The following is a 21,436-nucleotide window of genomic DNA, read 5'->3' as shown; positions in this document are numbered from 1 at the left end:
TAAAATAAAATAAAAATTAAAAAAAATTCCCAAATTTAAAAAGTTGTATTTCTAAAACCAAGTAACATATGGAATTTAGGATTGGAAAAAAAGAGGGAACACAGGAAATACCTAGTTTTATAAAAAGGGCTTTTCAGAAATCATTACAAAATAAAATCTTAGTACATATCTTAATTTCTGCTGATTCAATGGAAGGCAACTTCAAACCAGAAATTTGGTACATTTCTAGATTTACTAACATATGCTATACTTCAAAATCATATACATAGGTAAAGCAATATTATTTGAGAATATTACTTACATTTTAAGTATACTTTAAAAAATGTACATCATAGTGCCGAATATGAAACATAAAATTGTGAAGTCTCTGACTACATTTAAACAATTCCAGAAGTATTAAAAACGGAATAAAAAGTGACACTATACAGTCATCAACCCATTACTCTTAATAAATGAAGATCAATTTTATGTTCTTTGTTTCATGTAGAATAACTTCCTTATGTATTTCCTGCAATCAAGGGTTTCTGGTGATAAGATCCCTCAGCTACCTTATGGATAGGAACAATTTTATTTCTCCTTCATATTTAAAGGATAATTTTGTTGGATATATTATTCGTGGCTGGTAAGTTCTCTCTTTCAGACATTTAAATATTTGGTTCCAATCTCTTCTGGCTTGTAGAGTTTCTGCTGAGAAGTCTGATGAAATTCTGATGGGTTTTCCTTTGTAGGTCACTTCTTTCTTTTCCCTGGCTGCTTTGAGAATTTTGTCTTTGTCATTAACTTTTGACAGCTTCAGTAACAAAAGCCTTGGAGAGGCCCTCTTTGGATTGAGGACACTAGGTATTTGGTTTGCTTCTTGGATTCAAAGATCTAGTTCTTTCCATAGGTTTGGAAAGTTCTCATCCACTATTTGTTTGAATAGACTCTCTATTCCATGCTCCCTCTTCTCCTCCTCCAGAATGCCTATTATTCTAATATTGCTTTTTCTAATGGAATCCGATAGTCCTTGTAGGGCTCTTTCATTTTTTCTTCTTTATGCTCCTGTCTCTCTCTTGTTAATTTCTAGATTCCTATCTTTGATATCACTAATTCTTTCCTCCATTTGATTGGCGTTTTCTATGCTCAGTAGTTTACTCTTTTTAAAAAATACGTATTTTTAAAGAAGGGAGAGGGACAGAAAGATAGAAATATCAATGATGAGAAGGAATCACGGATTGGCTGCCTCCTGAAAACCCCATTACTAGGGATCGAGCCTGCAACCTGGGCATGTGGCCTGACCAGGAATGGAACTGCAACCTCCTGGTTCATAGTCTGATGCTCAACTGAGCCATGCCGGCTGGGCTCAGTAGTTTACTCTTAAAAACATTTTTTGTTGTTGAAAGTATTACATAGGTCCTCGTTTTTCCATTAACCTTTTCCATCCTGCTCCTGTCCACCCCCAATCCAGTAGTTTACTCTTAATCTCCTTAATTGCATACTTCATTTCTAGGATTTCTGACTTCTTTAAAGTTTCAATCTCTTTGGTAAAGTACTCATTTTTTTCATTGATTTGTTTTCAGAGTACATTGAATTGCCTGTGTGTATTTTCTCACATTTTATTATTTTCAGAACTGCAATCTTGAAATCTGTCATTTATATCACATATATCCATGTGTTCCAGCTTGCTTTCTGAAGTTTTTTTCATTTTCTTTCTGATCATCCTCATTACCATGGTTATTCATGGTATTTGAAGTTCTTCTTTGCCTAGGCATTTATATCTGTCCATATTAGTGAAGAGGTTTTCCTACTATTTTCTAGTAGATGGCACTGAATTGCAAGATTTTTTTTTACCTCTGTGGTCTCCCAGGCTTGACCTCCACAGCTTCCCTAAGACAATACAGATATGCTGCTTGGAGGTGGAGTTTGTTTTGCCCTCACTGTAATCGCAACACCTGACCTCTGTGGGGTCCTGCCCCAAGCACTCCTCCTGGGGATCAGTCGCAGAGGGATACATACAGTGGTTCTACTGCAACAGCTCTTGGTTTATGGGTAATATGCTCCTCAACCCAACTCCCAGGGCAACAGGAGGAGAGCTTTGGGAGTGGTGGGAGGGCTCAGTGGTTGCACTTCTTACCTGAAATACCACGCCCTGGCCCAACAGTGGATTTCTACATGGCAGAACCCTGTGCTCTGTCAGGAGTCTGTTGACTCAGTCACTGTTCATTCCAATTGCTGCTCGCCCTGCTTAACTGCCCTTCCCCGGCAGTTCTCTGTTCAAGCCAAAGGAAGCTCCTGCTACCACCAGCATCCTTCCTCTCCTGGGTGGGCGGTGAGCTCCTGCTTGCAGGGCTGCATCTGTGGGCCATCTTCACTTTCCTCCATTCTTGTCTCCCCATTTATTCCTGGTTTCCCACCTCTAGATGTTTCAATGTGCTGGTCTCTCAGGCATGCGTCTGTGTTGAGCAGGGATTTCTTTGTTGAATTATAGTTGGTTAACTTTTTGACATTTATAATTTATGACGAAAACATAAAAGAAGAGGGAAAAAAGTCTGAACTGGCAAAGGAGGATGAATATCAGATGCACTCAAAAGAAAAAATACTACAGTATATATACAAGTTTATTTTTACAAACCTAATAGTAACCACACACACAAATCCCCAAACCAGGATACATAGCTTCAAAAGAGGAAACAAAGGAAAGAAGTATAGAATACAACCAAACAGAAATAACGGACAGAAACAAAGGAAAAGAACCAATGGAGGCACAGAACTACCAGAAAACAAAAAATGAAATGGCTATACATAATCCTCATCCATCAATAATTACCCTAAACATAAATGGTCTGAATTCCCCAATAAAGAGGCACATAGTAGCAGAGTGGATTAATAAACAAAACCCAACCATATGCTGCCTATAAGAGACACATCAAAGCTGCAATGACAAAGGTAGATTCAAAGTAAAAGGGTGGAAAATGATTCTCCAAGCAAATAACATCCATAGAAAAGCAGGTACAGCCATACATATGTCTGACAGAATAGATTTCAAGATGACAAAGATAACAAGAGACAAATATGGACACTTTATAATGATAAAAGGGACACTACATCAAGAAAACATAACACTTCTTTAATATATATATGCACCTAACCAGAGAGCACCAAAATATATAAAACAATTACTCACAGAACTAAAGGAGAAACAGATCAAAACACAATCATAGTTGGGGAACCTTAATACTCCATTGAAAGCTCTAGACAGATCAACCAAACAGAAAATTAATAAAGAAATAGCCTTAAATGAAACACTAGACCAAATGGACATAATTGACATTTGCATAACCTTTCATCCCGTAACATCAACCAAAGGACTTATATGCAAGCATATAGGCCTAACCAATGGACACAGACAACAGGGGGGTGAGGGCATAAGAGAGGGGATGGGGGATAATGTGGGGATAAGGACACATATGTAATAACTTAATCAATAAAGAAATTTTTAAAAAAAGAGAACATGAGAGAAGATGGAAGGAAAGAAGGAATGAAGGGGAAAAGGCAGGCAATTAAGACAGGGAGAAAGGGAAGAAAAGAAAGCAAGAAAGAAAGGTATCAGTGTGATATGTTTATTGATTGATTTCAAACCATAGCATCTATGTGGTACAAATCTGTTCTTTAATTTACTTGGAAGGAATGGATGAAAAATAAAAGCCTGAAAAAGTAAAAAACAAAACAAAACAAAAACAACACAAAAAAAACCATCAGATTATACAATCTTCTCCAGTGCACATAGGACATTCTCAAGTATTGACCATATGTTGGGTTCTTAAACTAGCATCAACAAATTCAAGAAGATTGAAATTATACCAAATGTATTCTCTGACCATGATGCCTTAAAATTAGAAATCAACTGTAAAAAGGAAGTAAAGAAATCCACAAATATGTGGAGATTAAACAACATACTACTAAAAAATTACTGGTTCAAAGAAGAAATAAAAGATGAGATCAAAAGTTATATAGAGACAAATGAGAATGACAACACAATATATCAAAACTTCTGGGATGCAGCAAAAGCAGTAATAAGAGGGAAGTTTATATCACTACAGGCCTATCTCAAGAAACAAGAGAAATCCCAAGTAAACAACCTAACATCAGATCTTAAAGAACTAGAAAAAAGAAGAACAAAACCAACCCAAAGTCAGAAGAAAGGAAATAATAAGAATTAGAGCAGAACTGAATGAAATAGAGAACAAAGACTATACAAAAAAAATCAATAAAACAAAGAACTGGTTCTTTGAAAATATTAATAAAATTGACAAATCCCTGGCTAGACTCACTAAGGAAAAAAAGGGAAAAGACCCATAGAAACAAAAAACAGAAATAAGAGAGAAGTCACCAGGGACATCATAGATATACAAAGGATCATATTAGAATATCATGAAAGACTATATGCCATCAAATTCAATAACCTAGAAGAAATGGATAAGTTCCTATACTTATATAACCTTCCTAATCTAAATCATGAAGAATTGGAAAATCTAAATAGACCAATCAGTAGTAAGGAAATTGAAACAACCATCAAAAACCTCCCAAAAAAGAGTTCAGAAACAGATGGCTTCACCAGTGAATTCTACCACGCCTTCAAAGATTTAAAACCTGCCCTTCTCAAATAATTCCAAAAAATTGAAGAAGCAGCAGCAATACTTCCTAACACATTTTAGGCCAATATAACTCTGATACCAAAATCTGGCAAAGATAACACACAAAAAAAGAAAACTACAGACCAATATCTCTGATGAATACAGATACAAAAACCCTAAGCAAAATACTAGCAAATCAAATACAACACTGCATCCAAAAAATAAAATAATACACCACAATCAAATCAGGTTCATTCCAGGGGCACAAAGATGGTTGAATAACACAAATCAATTAATGTAATACACCACATTAACAAAAGAAAGTATAAAATCATATGATCTTATCAATAGATGAAGAAAAAGAATTTGATAAGATACCTCTTATTTATGATTAAAACACTCAATTAAATATTAGAAGTGTACCTCAAAATAACAAAGGCTATAAATGATAAACCCTCAACTAATATCATACGCAAAAAACTGAAAGCTTTTCCTCTAAGAATGGAACAAGACAAGGATGTCCACTCTCACTACTCTTATTCAACATAGTGCTAAAAGTCCTATCCAGAGGAATAAGGAAATAGAAAGAAATAAAAGGTACCCAAATAGGGAAGAAGTAAAATTGTCACTTTTTGCAGATGACATGATTCTGTGTGTAGAAAACCCTAAAAATTCCACCAAAAAGCTATTAGAAATAATAAACAAGTATAGTCAAGTTGCAGGATACAAAATCAATGTGAAAAATCCATTGCCTTCCTATATACCAGTGGTTCTCAACCTTCCTAATGCCGCCACCCTTTAATACAGTTCCTCATGTTGTGGTGACCCCCAATTTCATTGTTACAAATTGAACATAATTAAAGCATAGTGATTAATTACAAAAACAATATGTAATTATATGTGTTTTCCGATGGTCTTAGGTGACCCCTGTGAAAGGGTCATTTAACCCCCAAAGGGGTCGCGACCCACAGGTTGAGAACCGCTGCTATATGCTAACAACAAACTTCAGAAAAAGAAATGAAAAAAATTCCTTTGCCATTGCAACAAAATAATAAAATACCTAGAAATAAACTTAAAGAATGTGAAAGATCTATATACTGAAAATTACAAAGCATCATTAAAAGATATTGAAAAAGACACTAAAAATAAAAAAATCATGTGTTCATGGATTGAAGAATCAACATAGTTAAAATGTTCATATTATCAAAAGCAATATACAGATTTAATGCAATCTCCATCAAAATCCCAATATCATTTTTTAAGAAATAGAATGAGAAATCATCAGATTTTTATGGAACCACAAAAGACTCCAAATAATCAAAGCAATCCTGAGGAAAAAGAATGAAGCTGGAGTTATCATGCTAACTGACATCAAATTATACTACAGAGCTAAGATAATCAAAACAGTATGGTATTGGCAGAGAAACAAACACACTGATCAATGGAACAGAATAGAGAGCCTAGCTATAAAAACACATGTATATGGACAGGTAATTTTCGACAAAGGAGCCAGAAACACATAATGGAGTAAAGATGTGGAGGCAGACCAAGGGCAAGAAATTTAGGGAACTGCAAATCAAAACTGCAGTGAGATACCACCTCACACCTGTTAAGAGTGGTCATTATCAACAAGACAAGCAATAACAAGTGTTGGAGAAATTATGGAAAAAAGGGAACCCTCTTTCATCATTTGTAGACTGATACAAGCAGTCTGGTGATTCCTCAAAAATTCAACAAAAGAGCCACCATACAACTTAGCAATTCCTCTCTTGAGTATATACCTGAAAAACTTAAAATCATGTATTCACAAAAACATATGCACCCTATGTTCATTGCAGCATTATTCACTGTGGCCCAGACATGGAAACAACCAGTGTCCTACAATAGAGGACTAGATAAAGATGTGGTACATATACACAATGGAATACTACTCATCCATAAGAAAGAATGAAATAGCACCATTTACAACAACATGGATGGATGGATCTTGAGAATATTAAGTTAAATAAGTCAGTCAGAAAAATCTAAGAACCATATGATTTCACTCATATGTGGGATATAAAACTGAAATTCGTGAACACAAACAGCAGTGTGGTGGTTGCCAGAGGGAAAGGGGTAGGGTGAGGAGGGGGTCCTAATATATGTTGACTGGAGAAGATTTGACTCTGCCTGGTGGGCACATGGTGCAATATACAGATTTTGTAACATAGAAACCTACACCTGAAAACTATATGTTCATGTTGACTAATGTCACCTTAATAAATTTAATTTAAAAATCTAAATCGGTCAAAGTCTAGATTTTCCCTACCTCACTTTGAAATTTTATACATACATTTTCAAAAATAGTCCTTTTGCCTTTCAAAATGGTGAAAAACAATAAATTCGAGAAATTCTTTTACAATGCAAAGTTTAACTTTGTGATTAAATATAGACTTAATACTATTTAAGTGTTCAAACTATTTGTCTATGACAGAAAGCACCAAAATGATCAATATAAACAAGTTAAATATTTTCATTCCTTTATAGCTTCTAATTCTGTTACTTCATTTTTGGCAAATATTTTGGGGAAGCAATGAAACAGATTCAAATAATAAAAAAAAAAAAGATGAAGCCAGGCTCACATGGCTCAGTGGTTGAGCACTGACCTATGAACCAGGTCATGGTTCAATTCCTGGTCAAGGCACATGCACAGATTGCAGGTTAGATCCCCAGTATGAGGCGTGCAGGAGGAAGCCGATCAATGATTCTCATCATTGATGTTTCCAACTCTCTCCCCCTCTCCCTTCATCTCTGAAGTCAATTTAAAAAAAAGATGATGAAGTATATATTATTGGTTTAATAGCTTCTCTTTTTTAAAAGTGTATTATGCTCAGTGAAATAAGTCTGTCAGAGAGAGAAATACCATAGGATTTCACTTATATTTGGAATTAAAGAACAGAATAAACAAATAAACAAAATTGAAATAGAATCATAGACAGAGAATGGACTGGGCTTTCCCAGAGGGGGTGGGGCTTGGGAAACTGGAAGAGGTGAAGGAATTAAGAAGTACAAACTGGTAGTTACAAACGTCATAGGAGATGCAAAGTACAGCATAGAGAATATAGTCAATAATATTGCAATAACTATTTATGGTGCCAGTTTATTTCTGGGCACTCTATTCTGTTCCATTGATCTTTATGTTTTTATGCCAGAACCAAGTTTTTTTTGTCCTTGTAGCATAGCTTGATATCAGGTATTTTGATAACTACAACTTTGTTCCTCTTTCTCAATATTGCTGAGACTATTCGGGTTCTCTTATGGATACGTGTAAATTTTTTTGATTATTTGTTCTAGTTCTGTGAAATACACTGATGGTATGTGATAGGAATGGTACTGAGTCTATAGGTTGATTTGGTTAGCATTGATATTTTAATGATGTTAATTCTTCCTATCTATGATGGCAGTTTATGCTTCCATTTATTTGTATTTTCTTCTATTTCTTTCTTCAGTATCTTACAATTTTCCCAGTACAGGTCTTTAACCTCCTTGGCTAAATCTATTCCTACATAATTTTTCTTTTTGATGCAGTTGTGAATGGGATAACATTACCTTCACTTTTTCATAATTCATTATTGTTGTATAAAAATGGAACCAATTTCTGAATATTAACTTTGAACCCTGATAGTTTAATGAATTCATATATCAGTTCTAGTAGTTTTTGATGGAATCTTTAGGGTTTTCTATATACAGCATCATGTCATCTGCAAATGATATTATTTCTTCCTTTCCAATTCAGATGCCTTATATTTCTTCTTGTCTGACTGCTTGTGAGTAGGACTTCCAGTACTATCTATAACAGTGATGGTGAACCTTTTGAGCTCGGCGTGTCAGCATTTTGAAAAACCCTAACTTAACTCTGGTGCCGTGTCACATATAGAAATTTTTTGATATTTGCAACCATAGTAAAACAAAGATTTATATTTTTGATATTTATTTTATATATTTAAATGCCATTTAACAAAGAAAAATCAACCAAAAAAATGAGTTCGCGTGTCACCTCTGACACGCGTGTCATAGGTTCGCCATCACTGACCTATAATAATAAAAGCATAATATGCTAATTAGACTGGACGTCCTTTTGGGCTACCTTCCTTCCAGACAGAGCCAGGGTTGCGAGGGAAGCCCGGGTCCCGGGTGCCAGAAGGATGCCAGTGCCAGCAGCTGGGGGAAGGAAGGCCTACTCTTGCACAAATTTCATGCATCGGGGCTCTAGTGTTGAATAAGTGTGGTGAAAGCAAATATCCCTGGCTTGTTCCTGATCTTAAGGAAAACATGTTAAGTTTTTCATCACTGTGATCTTGGCTGTGGGTTTCTCATAAATATCCTTTATTATGTTGAGGTATGTTCCCTGTATTCCCACTTTGCTGAAAATTTTTATCATAAATGGGTGCTAGATTTTACCAAATAATTTTTCTACATCTATTGATATGATATTTATCCTTCGTCTTGTTTATGTGATGTATCATGTTTATTGATTTGCAGATATTGTACGAACCTTGCATCCCAGGAATAAATCCCATTTGAACATGGTGTATGAGTTTTTTAATGTATTACCAGATACGATTTAATACTTTGTTGAGGGTTTTTGCATCTATGTTCATCAGGGATACTGGCCTATAATTTTATTTCTTTTTAGTGCCTTTATCTAGTTTTGGAATTAGATAAAGCTTATTTTATATGCTTGGCTATATAAAATAAGCTTGGAAGTCTTCCCTCCTCTTGAATTTTTTGGAATACTTTGAGAATAGGTGTTAATTCTTTGAATGTTTGGTACTATTCACCTGCGAAGCCACCTAGTCCAGGACTTTTGTTTGCTGGGAGTTTTTTTTTATTACTGCTTTGATTTCATTAGTTTTAATCAGTCTGTTCATATTTTTCTATTTCTTTTGTTTTAAAAAACTGATAATTTTATGCTGTGACTCAACATTTTTTCTTTTTATTTAATTTTTTTAAATGTTGACATTATTGCAGGTGTTCCCCTTCAACCCCATCTTTGTCCATCTCCACTCTCTCCGGCAACTCCCTTCCTTGGCCTTTACCAAATTATTGTCCATGTCCATGGGGTATGCACATATGTTCTTTAGCTATTTCCTTCACCTTTTTTATCCAGTCATCACCCACCTGCACCCCTTGGGCACCGGCCAGCGTGTTCCACGTATTCATGCTTCTGGTTCCATTTTGTTCATCATTCCACATATTAGTGAGATAATCTGTTCCTTATTATTCTCTTTTGTTAATTCTCACCAGAGGATATTTTTCCATTGGTTTTTAAACAGAGTGGCAAGGAGGTGGTGAGACAGAGAAAGAGAAACTTCTATATGAGACACATTGATTTGCTGCCTCTTGCACATGCTCCGATCAGGGCCAGGGATCAAGCCTGCAACCTAGGTACATGCCCTTGACAAGAATCGAACCCAGGACCCTTCAAACTGCAGGTCGAAGCTCTATCCACTGAGGCAAACTGGCTAGAGCTGTTTCTTCTTGAATCATTTTTGGAGGATAGTATGTTTCTAAGAATTTATCCATTCCTTCCAGATTATCCAATTTCTTGGCATATAGTTGTTCGTATTTTCTTATAATCCTTTGTATTTCTGTGAGGTCAGATGTTACTTCCCTTCTTTCATTTCTGATTTTATTTATGTGGGTCCTCTTTTTTTCTTAATGAATCTGATTAAAGGTTTATCCATCTTGTTTATCTTGTCAAGAATCAGTTCTTGGTTTCATTGATCTTTTGTATTGTTTTTTAGACTCCCTTTCATTTATTTCCACTCTGATCTTTATTTCTGTCCTTCTACTAACTTTGCCTTTGTTGTTCTTTTTCTAGTTCCTTTAAGTGTAAAGTTAGTTTGAGATTTTTCTTGCTTTGTGAGGTACATTCAAGGTCAACTGCCACCCACTGGGTGCTCTGGGACTTTTGTTGTAGAGTAGTGTCTCAAGGAGTCTTTATGGTGAGGCCAGCAGAGATCATCAGGCCCAAAGAGATCAAGATTTGTCCATGAGTGGGGAGGGCTCTGAATAGGAACCGTGGCACCAGTTGGAAGTGAGAGGGAAAAATGGACCCCACCCAAGAGCCACACAATTCATTTTTTCTCAGAGTATGCCCGGACTTCCTGGAATATGTTCTGCACCTAGGGACCAGGCTGGCCAAGTTCACTCACAATACTGCAGAATCATCAGGAGTTGGGAGGGTAGAGATAGTGGTTCTCCTATTGTTGAGCTAGTGGACCTCCCTTGAGGTGGGAGTCACAGCTACCCTTGCATGCTAAGGGCTGCTCTGTTGCTCCGGCAGGGGTGCAGGGGAAGGGAGGTTGTGGGTGGAAAGGGTTTGGGGAGGGGTTCCTTTGCTCTGGCAAAGGAGGTGAGGGGATAGCAACTCAGTGGTGTATGTATGGGGAGATGGTGGAGGGGGTTGGGGGAAGGGGCTCAATTGTTTGAGGAAAGGGGAATAAGATAGGTGCAGCAACTCTTTTGTGTGTGGTAGTGTGTGTGTCTGTGTGTGCGTGTGTGTGTGAGAGAGAGAGAGAAAGAGAGAGAATGGCAGCGTGATGGAAGCAGTGTGGTGGAGGGGGGTGCTGCTAGCAGTTGGGGGAAAGGGTAAGGTTGAGGTGGTGGTGGCAACAGCTAAGGCACCGCTTCCTGCTCTATTACCCAATGCACATAGGGCCACTGTTCTTGGCAATCAATGACTTTATAAATAGATCCTCAAAGACTCTTCTTAATGCATTTAGTATTCAAAATACCCCAAATTCAAACTTAACCTTTTTGCTTGTTATAAGGTTTACAATATTCAAGTCTCACAGTGCTGTTTCTCAACTCATATGGCATTCCACTCAGCAATAAGCAGGTGACATTACATACATGACAGAATTATGTTAGCACTAAATATAACCTAAATGAGTAAGGTGCACTGATAGCCAACACTGTAAAGTGTTAACGTTTGCTATTTTTTTTATAAACTATTGACACAATATGATCAAAATTTCATTTTAGCAAAATATATAATATAACATTCCTTTTTAAAGCTAAGTAGGCTTTCTACTGTACCCCTTTTATGTTACATTCCAAAACTATATGGTGGATATAATATTATCAGTATACAGTGTTTGATGTACCACAGGGATGGGGTCAGGATATGTGTAAAACATTTGTATTTCACAATGCTGAAAAAAAAATTAGTAACATTTTATTACAAAGGTATTCTATACCTAGGTATATACCAAAGAGATCTGAAAACATATAGTTGCACAAAAACATGTACATGATTACTCATGTTGGCATTATTCATTATAGCCAAAAAGTAGAAACAACCCAAATGACCATGATTTATCAAATGGATAAATAAAATGTATATCCATATAATGAATATTACTTTGTAATAAAACTGAAGTACTGACATGCTACATAGATAATCCTTGAAAGCATTATGCTAAGTGAAGGAAGCCAGACACAAGAGGCCACATAGTATACACTTCCATTTCTATGAAAATTTTAGAATAGGCAAACCTATAGTGACAGAAATTGAAGCAGTGGTTAGCTAGGGGGCGTTGAAGTGGGGGAGGTGACTGTTAAAAGGTATGGGGTTTCCTTGCGGGGTGAAGAAACATTCTACAATTGATTATAGTAATGGTTGTGCAATTCCTTGAATATACTAAAAACCACTGAACTGCACATCTTAAAAGGTAAATTGCATGGCATATGAATTATATCTCAACAAAACTATTATATTAAAAAAATTATAATAGGTATTTACTTTTCTCTTTTACCCATAAAGCTGATGAGGTTGATGTTATCTCCCCTAAAGGCCCTATCAAGATATTGTGCTTTGTATAAAAATATGCTCCTGAAAGAAATATAAACTGATTTTATAGGTCAAAAGTAATTTAAATGCAGCATATTAGTTCATCATTTAAAGGAACTTCCCTCCTTCAGTGATGCTTTTTATAAAGGAAATCATCACCTATAAATGTCTTAATGGGAGTTTGGTATTTTAAAGAAAAACAAACCTAGGGTAACTTTGTCTTAGACAGATAAAGTTATGCTATTAATATCCAAGTTACTTTTATCTTTATTGTTGAAAGTATCATAGACTAGAGGCCTGGTGTATGGATTTGTGCACTGGTGGGGTCCCTTGGGCTGGCCTGCAGAGATTGGGCCAAAACTGGCCCGATGCATGGATTAGTACACCAGTGGGGTCCCTCGGCCTGGCCTGTGGGGATCAGGCAGAAACTGGCTTTCCAACATCCCCCGAGGGGTCCCAGATTGCGAGGGCACAGGCCAGGCCAAGGGACCCCACCAGTGCACGATCGGGGCCAAAGAGGGACTGGACCACGGGAAGGCTCCAGGGTGTGTCCAGCCCATCTCACCCAGACCCCAGCAGCAAGCTAACCTACCAGTCGGAGGGTCTGCCCCCTGGTAGTCAGTGCGTGTCATAGTGACTGGTCGAACTAACGGTCAGACACGTAGCATATTAGGCTTTTATTATATAGGATGGTCCCCTTTTATCCTAATTGACCCCCTCCAGCCTACTCCCACCCCCTCCCCAGGCTTTCACCACACTATTGTCTATGTCCATGGGTTATGCATATATGCATATAAGTTCTTTGGTTATTCTCTTCCTACCCCCTCCCTTCCCTCTGGTATACATCAGTCTGTTGCATGCTTCAGTGTCTCTGGCTCTATTTTGCTCATCAGTTTATTTTGTTCATTAGAGTCCACATATAAATGACATTATGTGATACTTGTCTTTCTCTGACTGGCTTATGTCACTTAGCATAATACTCTCCAGGTCCCTCCATGCTGTCTCAAATGTTAAGAGATCCTTCCTTTTTACAGCTGCATAGTATACCATTGCATAAATATACCATAGTTCTTTAATTCATTCATCTACTGTTGGGCATTTGGGCTGTTTCCAGATCTTAGCTATCATAAATAACACTGCTATAAACACAGGAGTACATATATTCTTTCTGATTGGTGTTTCAGGCTTCTTAGACTATATTCCTAGCAGTGGGATCACTGGATCATATGGCAGTTCCATTTTTAATTTTTTGAGTAAAGTCCACACTGTTTTCCATAGTGGCTGTACCTGTCTGCCTTCCTACCAGCAGTGTACTAGGGTTCCTTTTCCTCCTTATCTTCACCATCATAAAATAATAATAATAATAATGACGATGATGATGATGATATCCAAGTTACTTAAGCACAAGTGGAAGAACCTAACCATCCAAGATAAAGAATTTGTGAAGTGTGGCCTGAAAGCAGAAAAAATTCAGATGCACCTCAGATATTCAGAGAAGATAAACTCTTTACCTCTAAAACTCAGTTACTGACAAGATTTCCTTATAGGATTATTCAGGGATTCAGAAATAAGACAAAGGTATGTTTTAAGTTCTCAACTTTATCTCTTAGATATTTTGAAAATCTCTATCTTGGAAAAATAAACAAAGAATAGGACTTTAATGTTAATTTAACACCGAATCCTTTCAAGGCAATTTATTCTCGAATTCCTAAAAGATTCAATGGCCAACAGAAACCAAGAGGTAAACAAAATGAAGTAAATATTAAGAGATGGATAAAAAGAAAAGCTATATAAAAATAAGAATAAAATAAAACATATGAAAATGGTAAGAAAGAGTACCTAGTCTTATTTGAGTATTTTAACCTTTATAAAATATAGTCTAGGACCTGGGTCGTGGGAAAATGGGTGATATAAAAAACTTCATTTTTGTATATTTGTATACCCTGCTTTCCAAAATTAAAAAATGCTTAAGTTTTAAAGGGATTTTTTTAAATGTTGCTGTTTCTCTACTAATGAATAAGGAATTCATTAATCCCTAGTTTAAATTCCTCTTAGAATGACCCTGCTGCAGTTCCAATATTATTCAAGCAATATACTTTTTTTTAAAAATAATTTTCAGCCTACTTAGAGTAGGACAGAAATTCTCTGCATTTGTCAATATCAACATAAATAATAGAAACTAAAATATTCTAGAAACTTAAAAAAAAACCTTTATAGAATCAAATTATAGATGATATGTTAAGGGATGACTATTTACATTACATATGATGTTTAAATTTTAGACCATGTTAACACTAAAGAGTTTAATTTGACAAGTACCCATTTTAAAGGCATATTGAATTTGTGTTGGTACAGAAAGACTATTGACTTTGCCATACCATGTTATTCAAACATAACTGTAGGTTGTTTTTTTATGTAAGGTTAAATGTAAATATGGAGTTGCTTTAGTAATCTACATTAGTTTAAAAAGAGATAGTAACATTTACACAGTCTTTTAGTAGCTTGAATCATTCCCTTAAAAACTATGTAAATATTCAAAATTGCATATAGAGGAAAAAGTTAACACACTAGACTTCATAATCATATTTAAAATTAATCTAATATTTTTCCTTTTAAATTCACTGATACACACATATAATAATCACTGTATGCATACATACATACATACATATACTTTAGCTCCCAATCAACCATTTTGTAATTTTATAAAGAAAAGAACAAAAATCCTCTACGGAAAAGTGAAGTCTTTACCTAAGCTTTACTACTTCCAGCATGATCCCTTCAAATTTATAATGAATAGACCCACTTCTATCTCTAGCTCCATCTATAACTTATCATTAGATTTTTATTATTGTTGCTATTCAGGCAAACGCACCACTTAGAATGAGAACAAGATATTTCTATCTTCCTCCTCCAGATAGAGTGTCTTAAGGACATCGTAAAGCAGTCTGAAATAAACACACATATTTACACAAACAGAAAAAAACACACAGGGAAAATTGTAGAACACAATCTGAGTTTATAATTTACTTTTCAAGTGTTGCATAAAAACTAATTATACATTTTTGAACATATTATGCTTAAATTCCTAAGCAAAACTGAACAACTCCAATACCTGCCATATTAAAAGTAAAGCAATGGCTACCTAAAATAAATTTCCCATTTTAAAATATATATATTTACCATTAAAATTCTGTATCAGTTGTTCTTGCTGTACTTTCCAAATCTATATTTCTGTTCTAAGATATTACTAAATTATGTTATTTTATTTTGGGTATGAATATTCATTCAGTAAATTAAAAATATGAGCAAATTCAAAAAAGCATGTCAACAATAGTTTTGAAAATTTTCTTTTAAAAAAAATTACCCCCATGATTTTTACTGAGTAAATCCCTCATCCCACAAAAACTTTCCAGGTTATATATAAATTAATCTCTCAAGTACGTATGAACTTTATGTTCCACTTACATGATATCATTAAGTAGTCTTCAGAAGTGCTCTTGACATCCTCCTCCTCCTCATCATCATCATCTTCAGTTTTAATAGTAACTGTAGATCCAGGAACACCACCAGCTGTTTGAATCACAGTTTCTGAATCTGAATTAGTTACAAGAACCTCCTCCGATACCATTGTGGGAGAGTCAACTCCTGAAACACAATCTTGGACCACATGTTCTAAGTGTCCATCAGGACCAGTAACAATGTCAGCCACAAAAACCTGCTCAGGTACTCTAACGGCTTCTGTAATTAGCTCAGAAGTCAAGATGTGATCACCATCATCTTCCTCGATATCCTCTTCAATAGCGACATCAGCTTCAAGTACAGCTTCAGGAACAATTACACCTTCTGTTACTACATCAGTCTCAGTGATGATATCAGGCCCATGAACAACTTCAGCTGCAAGGCCATGATCAAGAGTTATCCCATCATCTGTGACAACATCAGAAACTAATACAGCCTCAGGAACTGAAACAACAATATGGTCTCCATCGATATGCGCAGTACCAGCCATTCCAGCCACTATAATATAAACAATTATTCAAAAAGTAGTTATATTATTAGTTAAAAGAACTGTACTTAATATGTTAGATGACATAAAATATTTAAGTAAGAAACAGTCCTGGCCAAACTATCATTTTAAAAAAATCACTGATAATTGGAGTGTAATAAAAACCATCACCAATCAGGAAGGGGGTGAAAACAATGTTCGCAAAATCTAAATTAGAACCTTAAAAATGATGTATTTTATTTTCAAGTAAAACAAAGTCACAGTGATATATCACTACACACCAATTAGAACAATTGAAATAAAAAACAAATAACAGCACAGGTTGGTGAGGATGTGGAGAAAGTTGATATCTCATATTTTGCTGGTGGGAATGTAAAATGTAGCAGACACTCTGGAAAATAGTTTGGCGGTTTCTTATAAAACTAAACATGTACTTACCATACAACCCAACACTTGGCTCTAGGGAATTTTCCACAAAATTATTAAAACATATGTTTATACAAAAAACTACACATAAATATTCATAACAGCTCATAGTAACTATTACTCATAGTAGCAAAAAATTGAAAATAATCCAAATGTCCTTCAGCAATGAATGGTTTGCTAAACCAATTCTGGCACATCCTTACTATGGAATACTACTCAGCAATAAAAAAGGGACAAACCACTGCTACATTCAACAACCTGAATGAATCTCCAAAAAATTATGCTGAGTGCAAAAAGGCAATTACCAAAGTTTACAATACTGTATAATGTATAAATGGAATAACTTCTATAGCATTCACAAATAAAAAAAACTACACAGCTGGAGAATAGATTAGCAGTTGCCAAGTGTGGGTATGTGTGTGTGAATGTATCGGCATAGCATATATATGGTAATGGAACAGTTTGTATCTTCATTGGGGTGGTGTTTACACAAATCTATATGTGGGTTAAAACTGCATAGAATTATACACACGCACACACAAATGTACGTAGAAAAAATGGTAACAACTGAATGAAGTCTGTACTTAACAGCAATGCACCAATATTAATTTCCTGGTTACGATATTACTAGAGGCCCGGTGCACGACATTCGTGCACTGGTGAAGGGGGGGTGTCCCTCAGCCCATCCTGCACCCTTTAGCAATCCGGGAGTTCTTGGGGGATGTCCGACTGATGTCTTAGGCCCCATGGGGAGCAGGCCTAAGCCGCAGTCGGACATCCTTAGTGCTGCTGCGGAGTTGGGAGAGGCTCCTGCCACCGCTGCTGCGCTTGCTAGCCATCAGCCCCGCTTGTGACTGAGTGGCGCACTGACCACTAGGGGGCAGCTCCTGCGTTGAGCGTCTGCCCCCTGGTGGTCAGTGCATGCCATAGCAACCAGTCATTCTGCTGTTTGGTCAATTTGCATATTACCCTTTTATTATATAGGACAACAGCTAATAGTAACTTAGTTATAAAGGTATCACGATTGGAAGAAGATGAGTAAAGGGTAAATGGGAACCTATGTATTATTTTTCTACTTCTGGCGAGACCAGTATTTTCAAAAATTAAAATTAAAAAAGGAAACAAACATAAAAAGTGCTAGCTCATATGTTAAATTAGGTGAGTTTAAAATGACAAGCTTAATGTATTATAAAGTACGTATTACAAGCATAAAAGTTCCTAAACTTCCTCATCTTATCCTAAATAATAAAAGCGTAATATGCAAACCAACCAAACTGCAGAATGACTGGTCACTATGATGCACACTAACCACCAGGGGGCAGATGCTCAACACAGGAGCTGCCCCCTGGTGGTCAGTGCACTTCCACAGGGGAAGCACTGCTCAGCCAGAAACCAGGCTCACAGCTGGCGAGTGCAGCGGTGGTGGTGGGAGCCTCTCCTGCCTCCGCTGCATGTGGGCAGTAAGGAGTGAGGGGTCCCAGACTGCGAAAGGGCGCAGGCTGGGCTGAGGGACCCTCCCGCCCCAGTGCATGAACCTCGTTCACCGGCCCTCTAGTAAGAAATAAAGCCTCCTTTGACACCTGATTTGGGGGGATAAAACAAACTATTTTCACACAAAGATTTCTTTTGATAAAATATTATACGTATGGCCCTAGCTGGTTTGACTCAGTGAAGAGTGTCGGCCCGCAGACTGAAGGGTCCTGGGTTCGATTCTGGTCAAGGGCATGTACCTCAGTTACAGGCTTGATCTCCAGCCCATCAGGGTGTGTGTGGGAGGAAACCAATTGATATGCCTCTCTCACATCAATGTTTCTCTCTGTCTCTCCCTCTCCTTACCACTCTAAAAATCAATGGAAAAAACATCCTCAGGTGAGGATTAACACACAAAAATTATACATATGGACTCCAAATTGTATTATATTCTAAATTAATCTGTAGGGGAAAAAGGTTTAAATAACTTGGGCACCATGGTAAACATCAGCTCCTACATCCCTTGTGAAAGTGTCAAATTTTCCTTCATGATTTCTGTTAAATTATGACTCCCTCAGTAAACAATTTAATAAAGTTTGTGGACCAGATTGTAACAAATTATCTGTAAGAATCCAGTACAAACCTTTTTCCATATAATGATCACTTTCTATAAAGTAACTAGAGCCCCGGTGCACGAATCTGTGCACCGGTGGGGTCCCTCAGCCTGGCCTGCACCCTGTCACAATCTGGGTCCCCTGGGGGATGTAGTAGTGTGCGAAGCGGCAGATGGCCAGGGAGGAGCCCAAGCCCAGGCCGGGCGCTGCTCCCGCTCATCCTGGCCCTGCTGCTACAGAGGCAGGAGGGTTGCGCTGCCGCAGCTGTGCTTGCCAGCCGTGAGCCTGACTGTGGGAGCACACTGACCACCAGGGGGCAGCTTCTGCGCTGAGCGCCTGCCCTCTGGTGGTTAGTGCGCTTCATAGCGACCAGTCGTTCAGTGGCTTAGGATTTTATATATATAGAAGACTAGAGGCCCGGTGCACAAAATTCATGCATGGGGGGGGGTCCCCTAAGCCCAGCGCGCCTTCTCTCCAATCCGGGACCCCTTGGGGGACATCCCTCTCACAATCCTGGACCACTGGCTCCTAATCGTGCACCTGCCTGGTCGCCCCTAATTGCCCCCCCCCACCTGCTGACCTGATTGCCCCTCACTGCCTCTGCGTGCTGGCCTGATTGCCCCTAATTGCCCTTCTGCCAGCCTGGTCACCCCTAACTGCCCCCCGCTGCCAACCAGCTCTTCCCCAACTGCCCCCCCTGCTAGCCTGGTCGCCCCACGCAGCCTGCTGTTCAGTTGTTTGGTCGTCCTTCACTAACCCCCCTGCTGGCCCAGTTGCCCCACGCAGCCTCCTTGTTCAGTCGTTTGGTTGTCCCTCGCTAAACCCCCTGCCAGCCTGGTCGTAGGCAGCCATCTTGTAAGGGCACGAGGATTAATTTGCATATTACCTCTTTATTATATATGATACCTGAAAGAGTGCTATTTGCTATAGAGTATTCACTATTATAAACCAATTCATTATGGCAGTTAGTTAACAAGTTTGGTAGGAGACCAACGGACACTGTTAATACCCTAATCCATAAAAATAAATAAATAAATAAATAAATAAATAAATAAAAGTGAGAAGGGAAAGCTGCCTTTCAACCCTTCTGTATCCATCTCACTATTCTCAAACTGTCACCTAAATCACCACATTACCCTAAAAGAACAGGGCCTCAATCTTGAAATCTAGTAGACAAAAGGAGTGTGTATACAAGTAGTTCTTTCTCTTTACATGTTACTCCAGTGGCCATTTGGGAGACAGGGAGGGCAGGTTTCAAATTTAGCATTCAACAGACTGTCAATATCGTTTTTTGCAAGGAAAATGTAAATGTTAAGTCTACAAAATGAAGAGTATAAAAATTCTATGTATATAAACAATACATTAATATTTTATAAAACTTCTTCACAATTCAAACTTAAATTATAGGAAATTCCATTTATTTTAGAACACTGCTGGAGGTTAGTTTGGTTCTTGAGAGTAGACATTAGGAAAGGATGGTATAATGCTAGTGCTGGCCTGAGTTCAGATTAACCTGGTTGGGAAGATTCTAAAACAGATGGAGTAAGTGTTTTTCTGTTCACTTAGCCTCTACTCTAGTAGGAACTTACAGGTCAAAATAAATCATATCTAAACCAACAGATATCCAAATATCCTTTCTTACCCTGAACTAGATAATCTCAAAGAGCTTAGACTAAGAATCAATGAGTTTTCCACAGGGTACTGGCAGATTACTCAGACCAAGATCCAAGACTTCTATTAAATTTTGCTCTTTCCTCTTCAACTCATCTGTTAGATTCCTTTGAATTTTTAAACAGTCACACATTTACCTATACAATAGCTATATTTATTGAGCACTGACTATGCACCAAGCAACTTGCTAATGCTTTTACATACATTATCTCACTTAAGCCTCAGAACAACTGTATAATAAGGTCAGTTGTTATTATCCCCATTTTAAATAAGAACTATGGTTAAGAGTGGTTAAATGAGCTTGCCCTAGGCTCAAGCTGGGAATTAAACTCTTTGACTCCAGAGTCGACTTTATTTTTTTAAATATATTTTTATTGAATTCAGAGAGGAAGGGAGAGAAGGAGACAGAAACATCAATGATGAGAAACATTGATTAGTTGCCTCCTGAATTCCCCCTACCAGGGATTGAGCCCACAACCTGGGCATGTGCCATGACCAGCAATCAAACCTTGACCTCCTGGTTCATAGGTTGACACTCAACCACTTAGCTACACCAGAGGGCTAGACTTTATTTTTATACTCTTTAGAAGAGAATCTATTTACCCTAGAAAATTTTTAAAAGATTTTATAGGATTAACCAAGTGAGTAACTACTAAAGGAATAGTTTGAGAAACAGTAAAAATATTGATCATTTACATTTCAGAGCATTTAGTAAGCAGCATTAAAGGGCATTAATAATTTATCTCACTAGGTAACAAAATTATATACAGTAAGAAAAAATCATTTAAAAAGTATG

General features: G+C 37.2%; 1 protein-coding gene and 1 pseudogene across 8 annotated transcripts in view; both read right to left on the bottom strand.

Moving 5' to 3' along the window:
- The window catches only part of LOC102247735, a 587,465-nt pseudogene that overhangs the window by 491,778 nt on the left and 74,251 nt on the right, over positions 1 to 21,436 (bottom strand).
- The window catches only part of ZNF711 (zinc finger protein 711), a 41,589-nt gene that overhangs the window by 12,127 nt on the left and 8,026 nt on the right, over positions 1 to 21,436 (bottom strand). For all 8 annotated transcript variants that reach the window (XM_014538857.1, XM_014538856.1, XM_014538855.1 and 5 more), the window contains one exon: positions 15,919 to 16,470. In XM_014538857.1, coding sequence (XP_014394343.1) covers positions 15,919 to 16,470 — 552 coding nt within the window. The remainder of the gene's footprint in view (positions 1 to 15,918; positions 16,471 to 21,436) is intronic.

This window comes from Myotis brandtii, unplaced genomic scaffold, assembly GCF_000412655.1.
Source record: "Myotis brandtii unplaced genomic scaffold, ASM41265v1 scaffold2, whole genome shotgun sequence".
Classification (NCBI taxonomy): Eukaryota; Metazoa; Chordata; class Mammalia; order Chiroptera; family Vespertilionidae; genus Myotis; species Myotis brandtii.
The sequence above is the reverse complement of the archived record's forward strand: the minus strand, read 5'-3'. Positions and strand labels throughout refer to the sequence as shown.